The sequence below is a fragment of the Prionailurus viverrinus genome, chromosome E1 (assembly GCF_022837055.1).
Source record: "Prionailurus viverrinus isolate Anna chromosome E1, UM_Priviv_1.0, whole genome shotgun sequence".
Lineage (NCBI taxonomy): Eukaryota > Metazoa > Chordata > Mammalia > Carnivora > Felidae > Prionailurus > Prionailurus viverrinus.
Window position 1 is genome coordinate 5,685,286 of NC_062574.1, and position 12,987 is coordinate 5,698,272.

At 47.9% G+C, this 12,987-nt stretch overlaps 1 protein-coding gene across 1 annotated transcript in view; it reads left to right on the plus strand.

Annotated features, from left to right (window-relative positions):
* The first annotated feature begins 5,875 nt into the window (after positions 1 to 5,875).
* The window catches only part of DNAH9 (dynein axonemal heavy chain 9), a 330,380-nt gene continuing 323,268 nt past the window's right edge, over positions 5,876 to 12,987 (plus strand). Inside the window, exon 1 of the mRNA XM_047832566.1 lies at positions 5,876 to 6,269. Within this exon, the coding sequence (XP_047688522.1) occupies positions 5,877 to 6,269 (393 nt within the window). The 5' untranslated portion in view covers position 5,876. The remainder of the gene's footprint in view (positions 6,270 to 12,987) is intronic.

Consider the following 12,987-nt stretch of genomic DNA (forward strand, 5'->3'; position numbering starts at 1 on the left):
GTTCCACCTGGATTTTATTTGCAAAAGTAGGCAAATAAAGTAGGGTTGGATTCGGTCCACAGACCATAGTTGACTGACTTACGATGTTAACCACGTGAAGTGACCAATAATATTTTACCGCCCTCGTAGTCTCCCGCTTAATTTTACCCTAGACTCTCTATTCTTATCATCTTTCTACCACCAGAAACAGAAACTCTCATTTAAAATATGGCCCCGAATGGGATTGGATTCTGGGAAGTATGTACTAGAAAGCAGGAAAATAATATTTAAATGGAATAAAGGTACATCCTCCATGGTCACGAAATTATGACTCTTTCTCTGAACCTCCAGCTACAATCTTCAGACCTCCCCGCTTCACTTCCCTGCTCTTCCCATGCTCATGTAAGGTCTGATTTCTATATGAAACTCCTTATTTATATAATACTTGGAGTGGCTTTGACCAAGCCCAGACTGATCCACCCCTCTACCCAGTCAGCGGTAGAAAACACAGTCTTGCCAGTTCAAGGTAATCCAATCACCTGATGTCTATATTTCAGGATTCTTTCCTTTTACTCTCTTCTCTGGGGGGTTGTAAGTTCCTGGGGAGCTTATATATCTTTTGGCCATCGGGGGAGGGTCTACATCTGTCCTATGTCCTCATTGAGATATACACCATCTTGTAGAGTCAGTCCTTGTAACCATGCCCTCTTGTCCACCAAGCCTCTAGGTGATACAGGTACCCAGACTGTGTCCTTCTCACAGTCCTTCTCAGCCTGAACCCAAGCTGACTCTCCGAGCATTTCTGCCCTCCTTCTCCTAACCATCCTACAAAGATCTTGGGAAATGTCAGCCCCTGTCCCTGAACGTAAGTCAAGGCAGTATTGAAAGGCTGCTTTCTGTTTACTCTCCTTAGACCCTGCTCTCATTCATTGCCACTGTAACACCAAGTGCTTCCCTGGGCAGCCGGGCTCAAGCATCCCCTTCCCTAGTATTGGGTATTCCCAAGAAATACCCAAGTATTCCTGGAGTAGCTGTCATGTTGTCCTCGGACTCTCTTGAAAGGGTCAATAGTTGTACCGCATGTCTAAGCGGTCCTCTACTTGGCTTCTGCAGCACTCCTTCCCAGCTTATCGCTCCTTTTAGGAAATGTGCTTCTCCACCTACGGGTTAGTACACACATCCTGACCTCTCAGTCTCCAGGCTGTGCCTTGTGTCCTCAAAGCCACGCTCCTGCAATGAAAACAAACTAGCAGTGCAACCTAAACCCTTTCTCCCTCTTAAGTGCTTAGCTCTTACAATAAAAGAAAAGAAACAGAATGGCTTTCGTGACCATTGTGTTTGAAAACCATTCCGAAATTCAATAGACCCTTTGAAGCTATATCCATACTCCCCTGAGGCATTAAATGTCACTAACTCACTAAGTAGAGAGCCACAGGACAATATCAAAACACATAGGGATTAAAAAAAAAAAAAAAGCCAAAAAAACAAACCTCAATTAGTATTTCAAAATGTATCCCTTACTTGTAATTTTAGGCACACTCGATCAGTTTACGTTACCAGAAAACCAGATCAGAAAGTGCAAGTAGAAAATAGGTAATAATCAAAGATTCTATAGAACGATGTCTCTTGCTGTGTAGAAACCCATCATTATAAGAACCAAACATGCCCTCATAATTTCAGGCAAAAATCAATTCAATGGGACTTTAGCTATATCCTAAAACATTTTTTTTTTTGTATCACCGGAATGAAAAGCAGGGAAAAAAAACTGCCTTCAACAATCCTGTAGTTTCAAAATGTTACCTACAAAGGAATAAAAATCAGGCGAGCTTCAGACTTCTCTTCCACGTTCAGTGTCAAAAAGCAATTTCCACAGAGGTTTGAGGGAAAACGGGCATTACCCAACGATGTATACTTTTATAGGTCTAAGGGGGTATTAGTAGCATTTAAGTGAATAACAATACATTTATTCCCAGTAACTGAAATGAATTGCCTCACAACATTCAGAGTTCAAGAAATGACACATCCCTTTTTAAAATTAAAAAAAAAAAATTTTTTAATGTTTATTCATTTTTGAGAGAGAAAGACACAGAGCACGAGCAGGGGAGGGGCAGAGAGAAAGAGAGACACAGAATCCGAAGCAGGCTCCAGGCTCCGAGCTGCCAGCACAGAACCCAGCGCAGGGCTCGAACTCACGAATTGTGAGATCATGACCTGAGCCGAAGTCGGAAGCTTAACCAAGTGAGCCACCCGGGCGCCCCATGAAATTTCTTTAATTGTGAAGTATTTCATATGTACACAAGAGAGTATATAATACACACGTGTGGGTTAAGAAGAGTGAGTGGTAAAATGAACACCCATAAGCAAGGTTAAGAATAAACCATTACTAGGGGCACCCGTGTGACTCAGTTGGTTGAGTGTTGGACTCTTGGTTTTGACCCAGGTCATGATCCCAGGGTTGTGGAATTGAGCCCTGCGTTGGGCTCCACACTGAGCATGGAACCTGCTTGGGATTTTCTTTCTTTCTCCCTCTGCCCCTCTCCCCCCGCCCCCCCCCCCATCTCTCTGTCTCTAAAATATGAATAAACAAATAAACAAACAAACCATTACCAGGGATGTGAAAGACCCCTGTGTGTCCCTCCCCATTCCATGCCTCTTTTCGCCTCCACCTCTGAGACGTGATCAAAATCTGAATTTTGTGATAATCGTTCTCTGACTTTTCTCTAGATTTCTTCATATGTCTGCCTGTCTACAAAAATAGTGTTGATTTGGTTTGGCTTAAAACTAGTAATAAATATTATACTAAATGCATTTATGTGCAACTTCCCCTTTTTCGTTTAGCACTACACTTTTGAGATTTGCCCGTGTTGTCCCCTCCTGTTCACTGCCGGATAGTATTTTATTTTATGAGTGACATACACTACAATTTGTCTACTTATTCCGTCATTGGCAAACACTCAGTCTATTTCCCATGATTATGCTCTTACGAACAATTAATATTCTCATACGTGCCTCCTGGATGGAGTCCCAGGTAGCCTGGATTCTCCTTTGGCACAAGTACCCAAAGCACCTCCCCATTTGCATCCAATGTCTTTATTCAGTGGCATCTAAGACAGCTGGAAGGAAACTATTGTAACAACGCTTGCATGCTCTTTGAATTAAGACGTTATCATTATTTTAAATATTTGATAGGAAAAGGTTGATTCAGATTCAATATCCATTAGCAGCATCATGAGAAATTTCAACATAATGTTTGTCAGTGAAGAAAAGAACTGTCAGATCCTGGAAATATAATGTCAACTCTTCACTTTTGAAGGAGTCTAAAGGCTTTACATTTTGCATTACTTGCTTGTGTGAACACATTTTCTTGCCCATGATGACTGCCCAGAATTTAAAGAGATCATTACTAAAAAGCATTGAACAAGAGTTGTGCAAAGCAAAAAATCTGATATAAAAAACATTATGCTCAGAGAAGCAAAGTCACGTTTCCAACATAAAAAATGGAAATCATTTCCTCTGAATAATTACACAAATTCAGTATCTTTCTGAACACTTTTTGGAGTAGCCAGCCTCTTAGGTAACACCCGGTGAGTCTTGCCCCAAGGTATTCACATCCTGGAACACTTCCCTTCCACCGAGAATGGGGTGAATCTTTGTAACTAACAGGGCTATTGCAGAAATGGCAGTGTGTGGCTTCCAAGGCTAGGTCGCGAGAGACTGTGTGGCTTCTGTCTTGCTCTCTCTTAGATCACTTGGTCTAGGGGAAGACAGCCATAGTGTTATCAAACACCCAGTGGAGAGCTCCACGTGCGGAGAAACCGAAGCCTGCAGCATTGACTCACCAGCCATGGGAGCAAGATACCTTGAAGAGGCTCCCCCAGACCCAGTCAAGCCTCTAGATGATGTGGCCCCTGAAGACATCTTGTCTGAAACATGATGAGAGATCCTGAGCCGGAACTGCCCAGATAAGCTGCCCCAATTCCTGAGCCAGCATAAATTATGTTAGATAATGTGATGAAGCTGCTAACTTTTCATGTAATTCGTTACACGGTAACAGATTGCTAACACGTTTGTTATTGTATTTCCCTTACCATAATTATACAGTATAAACTTGATGTCAGTTGCATTTAATAAATCCCATTTAATGTCCCACCCCCACCCACCCCCAGCCGATCTCCTTCTAAAATGAAGATTAAGGTGTATTTTTTAAAGGAAAAAAGCCTGGGTTGACAGTGTGCAGGAGACTTTACTGTCAGATATCTTCAGATCACCTTCACAGGCTTCTGGGTTTCTATTTTTATGTATATTGGGGCAAAGGGACAATGAGGATAGAGGTCAACATAGGCCACGACTGGGGTGGTAGAAACTTTATTTGAAGGGTTTACAGGAAGCTAATGGCCCTGAAGTCCCTCTCTCTATAAAACATGACCGGGATTTACACATTTGGAGGCCCTAAGCATTAAAACAATAATCATGCCTTCCTCTGTGCAAAATAAAAACTCTAAAAAACAATGCTATGGGTAAGAAGCCCCCAACACTTCCATTTTCCCCTGATGCTTTCTTTTGCAATGTCAATCACCAAATTCATCTTAAAATCATTTTAGGGCCCCTGCTTTGCCCCTTTCCTCACAGTTGGTCTGCCTACTGTTTAATCCGGCAATGATAAAACACTCTTTACACACATAAAGATTCATTTTCTGTTGTGAACATTTTTCATCCTAGCGCCTCCTGTGCCCCAGTTATTATGAAATCAATCATTTTACCTTTTAGCTACCAACTTTTCCTGAGGGGTTCTTGTTAGCTGAGTTGCCTTTGATAAGTGCTTATTCTGTTAATGTTTCTTTGAAGCCATTATGAACATTCTTTTTTACCAGAGATTGTGCAGTCTCTGGTTGATGACAAAAATCAGGGTGGTAGGGCGGGGAGATGGGGTGGGGGGGCTCATTTCAGACCTGCAGGCTTCACGCTTGCAGGCTGTCCCTTTCCTTGTCCCTACACCCCTTACAAGCATGCAAAGAGCCAAGCTATTTATATCTCCATAATGAAGAGGGAGTCAGCAGGTGACAAACGCTAATTTCTGAGGTCAGTAAAGCTGCTTCACGGTATCCCTTTTGGAACACAAGATCCACATAATCCTGCATATTTAAAAGCGCCTTTCTGCACTTCAGAAGAACTGACTGGGGCCATCTCAGAGTTTGAGTCCCCATTTGTCAGATTAAGCACACACTTAAGGCATGAACAGAGCAGGACCCTAAAAAAAAAATCTTTTTAAAAAATAAATTGACATTGAAATTCTGAAGCTGATCTAAAATTATTATTTCATTATTGTTTAATATTAAATTAAATTAAAAATTCAGTTCCTCAGTCGCACCAGCACCTTTCGAATGCTCAGTGGCCACATAAACACCGTTCTAAAGTATGTAAGTTATCACGGAAAAGAAATTTAAAAAATTCACTGAGTTCGCTTACATCTATTTTAGGATTTGACATCGTTTTTTCAAGTTTGAATTACACATCTGGGGAGTAGACGGGAGAACCAGCATATTTTCAGTGTCTGGAGTCCTCTAAAGAATTTAATCTGACCTTAGCCAGCAAGACCCTTAACAGCATTTGTATCCTTGCCCTCCCCCTCCACGCACCCCGTCAATAAACCGGGGCTCTGGACGGTCATCCCTGAGCACCTGCAATCCGAGAGAGCAGGCACTAACCGGGAGCGGCGGCTGGTTTCCTAGCAACAGCGACGCGAGCCCGCCCCTTGCCGTCCGCGTCCCTCGCCTACCTCTCTAGCCTGGAAGGGGGCGTGGTCAGCAGTCTCCGGCCCAATAGGAGGGCAGCGGAGGCGGGAGCCCCGGCCGCGTCCGCGTCGCCCGGGAAACCGCTGGGGCCGGCAGGAGCGCGCGATGCCGGGAGCGGAGGAAGCGGACCCGGAGCCCGGCGCCGACCCGCGCCTGCGACTCCTGGGGGCCTACGTGGCCCGGAGCCTGCGGCCGGCCGCCGGCGCCTGGGAGCGCTGCGCGGGCACGGCCGAGGCGGAGCGGCTGCTGCACGCCTTCCTGGGCCGCGAGGATGAGGGGAGCCCGCAGCCGCTGCTGGTGGTGCGGCCCGGGCCGGGGGGCCTGGCGCTGCGACCCGGGCTGGACGCGGGGCCCGAGGCCGTTCCGCCTCGCGCCAAGGGGCTTTTCTTCCTGCGCACCGGGCCGGAGCCGCCGGGGCCCCGCAGCCTCCGCGGCGCCGTGCTGTGCGGGGACCTGCCCGCCGCCCCTCTGGAGCATCTGGCCGCCCTGTTCTCTCAGGTGAGGGTGGGCAGGTTGCGGGGCGCCGGCAGCCACTGGGAGGGGGAGGGGAGGGGAGGCGGAGCCGGAGGGCGGGGAAGGGGCGTGGCCAGAGGGGAGGGGCCCCAAGCCCAGAGCCCACGTGCGACCTGGGGGCGAGCTGGGGCCACCTGGGAAGGGGCCAGGTCAGAGTGAGAAGCTGAATGGGCTCCGATTTCCTCCAGTCCCGGTCTGGGACCAAGCCAACGTCGAGGGGAGGCTGGGGTCAGGAGGGCCTGGTGGGTCCTGACCATTTCTTAATCCCTCTGTAAACTGACACAGGGAAAGACAAACAGTGGTGACCAAGGGGTCATCTCTATGGGGTCAGGGAGGTAACGGAAGTGAAAGGCTCTATATACACAGTGCTTACCTACGAGGGGAGTTAAAGGGGGAGGTGTTTTGGTTTCGATTTCACCTCATCCGTGAATACCCAGTGTCAGCCACGTGCCAAGATAAGAAGTTGGGACATCCATTTAGAAATGTCCAACAGGTGCCAACAAGTGTTTGGAGGGGGGAGGGGTCTGCCCTGACCTCAGGGAGGAAGATGTCCGGAGACGTGGATTATAGAGTACTTGTGTGAGGCCACAGGCAAAGCGGGGACAGTGCAGATTTCAGAGAGGGTGCCCAAGGTGAGATTCTTGGGACATTTAGACCTTTCTGGAACGGGAGTAATTTTCCCTGTAAGTTGTGTGTGTATGTTTGGGGAGGCTGTGTTGTGTGATAGAGGCCATAGGGAATACCAGAAAAACAGGAGACACAATCCTACCCATGAAATTGATCCTCTATTTCAAATACAGTAAAACCTTGGATCGCGAGTAACTTGTTCTGCGAGTGTTCCGCAAGACGAGCAAACATTTCTAATACATTTTAACTTGATAAACGAGCAATGTCTTGCCATATAAGTAGTACGCGACGTGGGTTGTCACATGATCACAAAGAGCCAAAGGTTCTTCTCTCTCTCTCGTTCTCTCTTTCGCTCACTGTGGGATTGTGGGTGATTGTCAACGCAATGTCACAATTCCCCGACATCCTCAAAAGGAGGCAATAGCAAGTGTCATTGGATAGGCTCCTTGTTAAAGTTGTACGAAAAAAAAAGATGCCACCGAGCCAATAGATAGCCGTGATTCTGTTAGCGATAGTGAACGTCCTACACAATAACCCTCCTCTCTCTTGTCTCCTTCACACCAACCATGAAGGTGTTCAAAGGTAAGTGCAGGTGAATTTGTTTCTTTTTCTTTGTATTATGTATTTTCTTTATTATTTTGCGTTATATTTACAGTATTGCGATTTTTATATGAATATTTTGGGGTTGTGGAACAAATCATCTGAGTTCCCACTCTTTCTTATGGGGAAATTTGCTTTGATATGCTCGTGCTTTGGATTACGAGCATGTTTCTGGAACGAATTGTGCTCCGCTCGCAAACCGAGGTTTTACTGTATTGAAAACTCGTACGCCTGGGGTGGAGGTAGAATTTACTAGAGTTGGCCCCAGTGCTGGAGCCGGGTCCTGGAGGCTCCCTGCTAGGCCAGATGTTAGCCTTTTAGTTGTTTTACCAGGAAGATCTGGGAAGGGGGTATGGCAGGGAAGGAGCAAGGGTGACAGAGTCACCCTCGGGAAGCCCAGAGAAGCTAGGTTTCTCAGTAGATCAGGATGCACTTCAGTCTTTTAACAACCAGAATGGCTTTACTGCTGTGCATTGTCTGAACACCCTCACTACAGAGATCTAAGCTTGGATCAAGTCCCCTTGTGAATGATGATGACAGAAGGAAGTGCCATTGTGTTCAGAGGAGAGAGGTATGCATGTGGTCTGAGAGCCACGCTTAGCCTCAGGTGTCGAACTGGCTCCTGAACAGGAAGGAAGGTTAGGGTAAATGGATATCAAGGTAAGTTTCAAGGGACTGGGAGCAGACTGAGCCAAGGTTCAGACGTGGCGCTACACTTAGTATGTGTGGAGGGCAGCGGGTCAATCTCAGAGCAGGATCAGGCCCGAGGAAATGTATCCAGCGGGCAAACATAATTGTAAAATAATCCAAGCCCTCAAACATTCCAGAATTTTCACTGGTGCATTGAACGAGATTGGAAACAAACTGAATGTTTATCGACAGGGGACCGGGCAAATGAAGGAAGGTCCAGCTATAATTAAACGGAAGAGTTGGTAGGGCGCCTGGGTGGCTCAGTTGGTTAAGTGTTGGACTTGGGCTCAGGTCATGATGTCACGGTTCATGAGTTTGAGCCCCGCGTCGGGCTCTGTGGTAGCAGCGAAGAGCCGACTTGGGATTCTCGCTCTCTCCTCTCTCTCTCTGCCCTTCCCCTCCTCGTGCTTTCTCTCTCCCTCTCAAAACAAACACATAAACTTTGAAAAAAAAATAAATAAATAAAAGGAGTAATTGCTATGGAACAGTCCTTAAGGTAATTTATATTTATTGTGGGGGGAAAAAAACCCACTCAAGATAAAATTCACTCTCTCAATAATTTCCAAGCGTACAGCCCGACACCTGCGAACCCCACACACACTGTTGTGCCGCAAATCCCCGGGAACCCCCACCATCCTGCATGACTGAAAGTCCGTACGCGCTAAACAAACCCCCAGCTCCACCTTTCCGCGGGCCCTGGCATCCCCCCCCCCCCACCCCATTCTACTTTCTGTTCCTATGACCTTGACCACTCTGGGTACCTCGTATGAATGGAGCCGTGCAGCATTTAGCTTCTTGTCACTGGCTTACTTCATTTAGCATAATGTCCTCGTGGCTCATCCATGGTTGTAGCAGGTGTCAGAACCGTCTTCCTTTTTAAGGCTGAGTACTATCCCATTTTATGTATACGTCGCCTTTTGTGTATCCATTCACCCATGGAGGAAAGTTCTTTCCCCTCTTGGCTAGTGTGAAGAGTGCTGCGATTTAAGATAATTTTTTAAGGTGTAGAATTATAGTATAGTATGCTACCATTTCTGCTAAAAAGAAGAAAGAGGGAGGGAGGAAAGAAGGGGGAAGGAAGCAAGGAGGAGGGAAAGCGGGAGGGAGGGAGGACGGAGGGAAAAAAGGAGGGAAGGAAGGAGGGAAGGAGGGAAGGAGGGAGGGAGAGAGGGACGAAGGATGGACAGATTCACTAACAGAGGAATCCACAGGCCCGAGAAACTAGGTGACTGAGCTGCAGGGTAGATAGAATGCTTGCTTCGCACTGGGAAGCTTTTGCACTTCCAGATTTTGCACCAGGTAAATGTATTATATGTTTTTAAAATCCAAATAAAATATTTACTTTTAGATTACCTTCAGGCCTTAGCATTTCTCGAAGCCGCTAACAGCCATCCATAGGCCATTCAACCACTGTTCCCTCATCTACTTCTTTTACTCGCCCTGCTGATCGAGGGCGGTTACAGCCCCCAGCTCACCTCCTGTCCCCTAAGCCCCTCCTTCCCTCCCAGCGCTCCTGCCCCCTCTCCTCCACCCCTGGTGGCATACTCCCCTCATCCTCCCACACCCGACTCAGCTCACTCAAGCCAAAGGAGCCCTTGTGGCTGAGAGAAGCCCTCTTGTGTTAGGGGGTGGGTGTGGGGTATGATTCCTCCCAACGAGGGAGGAAGCTATACATTTTAACATTATTTTGTTACACTAGTACAGGGTTTAAAAAAAAATGCATCCAAGGTGCGCCTGGGTGGCTCAGTCGGTTGAATGTCCAACTCTCGATTTTGGCTCAGGTCGTGATCCCTGGGTCGTGAGATCGAGCCTCATGTCAGACTCTGCACTGGGCATGAAGCCTGCTTGGGATTCTCTCTCTCTCTCTCTCTCTCTCTCTCTCTCTCTCTCTCTGCCCCCTCTCCCCTGCTTGAATGTGTGTGCACTCTCTCTCTCTCTCTGTCTCAAAATACATACATGATAGATAGATAATAGATTGATAGATAGATAGATAGATTAAATAAAGTAATTAAAAAAGGCATCCAAGCAATGTTTCTTGGAATTGACAGAACTTAGTAACGAGTTTCCTGCTAGTTTCTTCCTCCTCCTGGCCACTTCACTCACTGCTGCCAGGTTATTTTCCCCGAGGTCCGAGACTTGGGTGCCATTTTGAAGTTCTGTGTCTGGGGGAGGGAGCATGGGATATGGAATCTGATGGGCCTGGGTTCGAATCCCGGTTCTGGGCAATGCATCAGTGTCATGTGACCTCTGCAGCCAGGGTCAAACGATCGTGCAGGACGGTCATGGAATTTAGAAACAGTACATGAGGACACCCGGAATAGTGCGCTGTGTTGTAGGTTTGCCCTACAGGACAAGAATTCTTGTCCCTCGATACCCCACTCAAAAGCGTCCTCACTCCTCTGACCCCTCCTTGTCACCTGGCCCTAACCCATCCCCGCTGTCCCTGGAGGACTCAGCTGTGTGTCTGTCCCCACAGCCTCTCCATCTCTGAGCCTTCGCTCCTCCTTGCTGCTTCTAGACTCGTGTAGAGAAACCTCCACTTGGATCTTACGCCATCAGACGAAACCCGCCCTCTCCCGTCTCACTGCTGCGTCATGTACTGACGGCCCTGCCCCCGGCTCACTGTGACTCTTTCCAACATCACTCCTACCTTACCACCTGGCTGCTTCGTCACGTGCAGGAAGGATCCTTCCAATAAGCCGGCCCCCGGGGTCCTTGACACTTCCTCCTCCAACGATGTTGCCTACCTCTCTACTGTGGCTGTTCGCAGACCTCCCATTCCAAACCACCCCCTCAGGATCCCACATCAGGGACCTCTTTCTCTGACCACCACTCCTGTCTTCCAGCTCGCTCCACACAGCGTCCCATACCTCAGGCCCACGACCCTGCTGGGACCGCCAATCCCTCCATCCTGTCGCCTTCCCGCTGTCCCTCTCCAGACTCACGTGCTTTCTCCTCCATTATCATCACGACCTTGGGTAAACTCCGGACTCACTGGCCTCTGCCTCGTTTTGTCCTATTCCTCTGGTGAAACCAGAATCCTGATGGAATCCAACAAAACCCACTGGCCCCACTTTAAATCCGTGAGCCCGAACCTGTAACAGGCCTTCTACGCCTCCCAGGTGACACCCATGCTTCCGATTATTCTCTTGATTTTTCTAGATCCCTGTCGCACACTTTCTCCACCCCCCCCGACACCCCCCACCCCCCACCTCAAATGTCCAGAATTTCTATCAGCCTCAGCTTCTTACTTGGTTTGAGAACATGGGAGTATTAGAATAAAACTCCCACCAGTGCTTCTATCCGTCCCATCTGCCAATATCTAAAGTCACCCTACTCTGCCATCCCTCCTGTTGCTACGGAAGGACCGTGTGCCGTCCCCTGGTGGCAACCCCGAGACTAAAATCTCCACTTTGCTCCGAATCCCGTCCATTCTCGTTTCCTTGAAGAGGTCACGCCAACGACTCTCCCCTCTCTCCTACATTCTTGGTTTTTCCTTCCCCACCAGGTAACTCCCGTCAGACAGAATCCTCATTCCTCCTGGCAGCTCTCGTCCTTTTTTCTGTGGTCCCCTCGACGGCAGAATGCCTGGGATTTGTGTCTGTTCTCGCTGGGCCCCATCTTCTTCCTGTTTTAGCCTGCGGTCACCCCCACGTCGCACGGAAGACAAAGTGAAGAGCTCGTCGGCGTTACCAGGACGCCGGATGCTTCAGCAGTCCTCTTCTGGTTGGACCTGTGAGCGGCCTTTGGCTTTCAGGACACCAGTCTTCTGACGTCGCGATGGCCACTCCTTTCCATCAATGGCACCTGCCAGCTTCCTAACACTGGAGAGCCCTTGGGCTCACTGCTTGGACACCCCCTCCTCTCTATCTGTCCTCAGATTCTCGGGAGCAGTCATTCACACCCCCCCACCCCAGAGTTTCACAAACCACCTGATTCGGATATTGCTGTCCCCAGCCTTTGCTTCTCTGAAACCCCAACTGCCATAGCCAGCTACCTTCTGTCTATAATATACGTCCCCCAAGGATCTGCACAGCTCTCTCCCTGTCCTCCCCAGTTTTTGTTTAAATGTGACCTTCTCAACGAAGCCTGCACCAATCAGTCCATCTGTCACTGTAAACTCTCTTGATCGTCCTCCCCTGCTTTGTTATTATCCTTTCTTGCAGAACGTTCCGTTGATGGACGGTCTCTCCCCAAACTTCATGAGATCAGGAGTTCTTGTCTGTTTTGTTCATTGACATACCTTCCCAGCACCTAGAACACGATTAGCATATAGATGGTTAATAAATATTTATTGAATAAATGAAGGAGTAGCTTTTCGTTTCATAGAAAGTTCACGTTCATTATTTTTCTCTCAGAGCCCTCAAAAATCCGGTGCAAGCTCACTCACCAGTTTTTCTTCAGACTGCGTACGTTCAATTATTCTGTGAACCTCTATGGAGTGCTTCCTCTATGCCAGGCCTTATGGAGGACTGTGGGTATAAAAAGACCAGATGAGATACAGTCCCTGCCTCTGAGATCCTAAGAATATTACTCTTCATTCTCTCTTTCCTCTTGGGCCTTCTGCCCTGGGTCCAAAAGGGTCCTTTCTTTTCTTTCTTTCTTTCTTTCTTTCTTTCTAATAAATGTCTGTTTATTTTGGGGAGAGAGTGTGTGCGAGTGGGGGAGGGGCAGAGAGAGAGGGGGACAGAGGATCTGAAGCGGGTTCTGCAGGGATAGCAGAGAGCCCCATGCAGGGCACAGACTCACAAACTGTGAGGCCATGACCTGAGCTGAAGTTGGATCC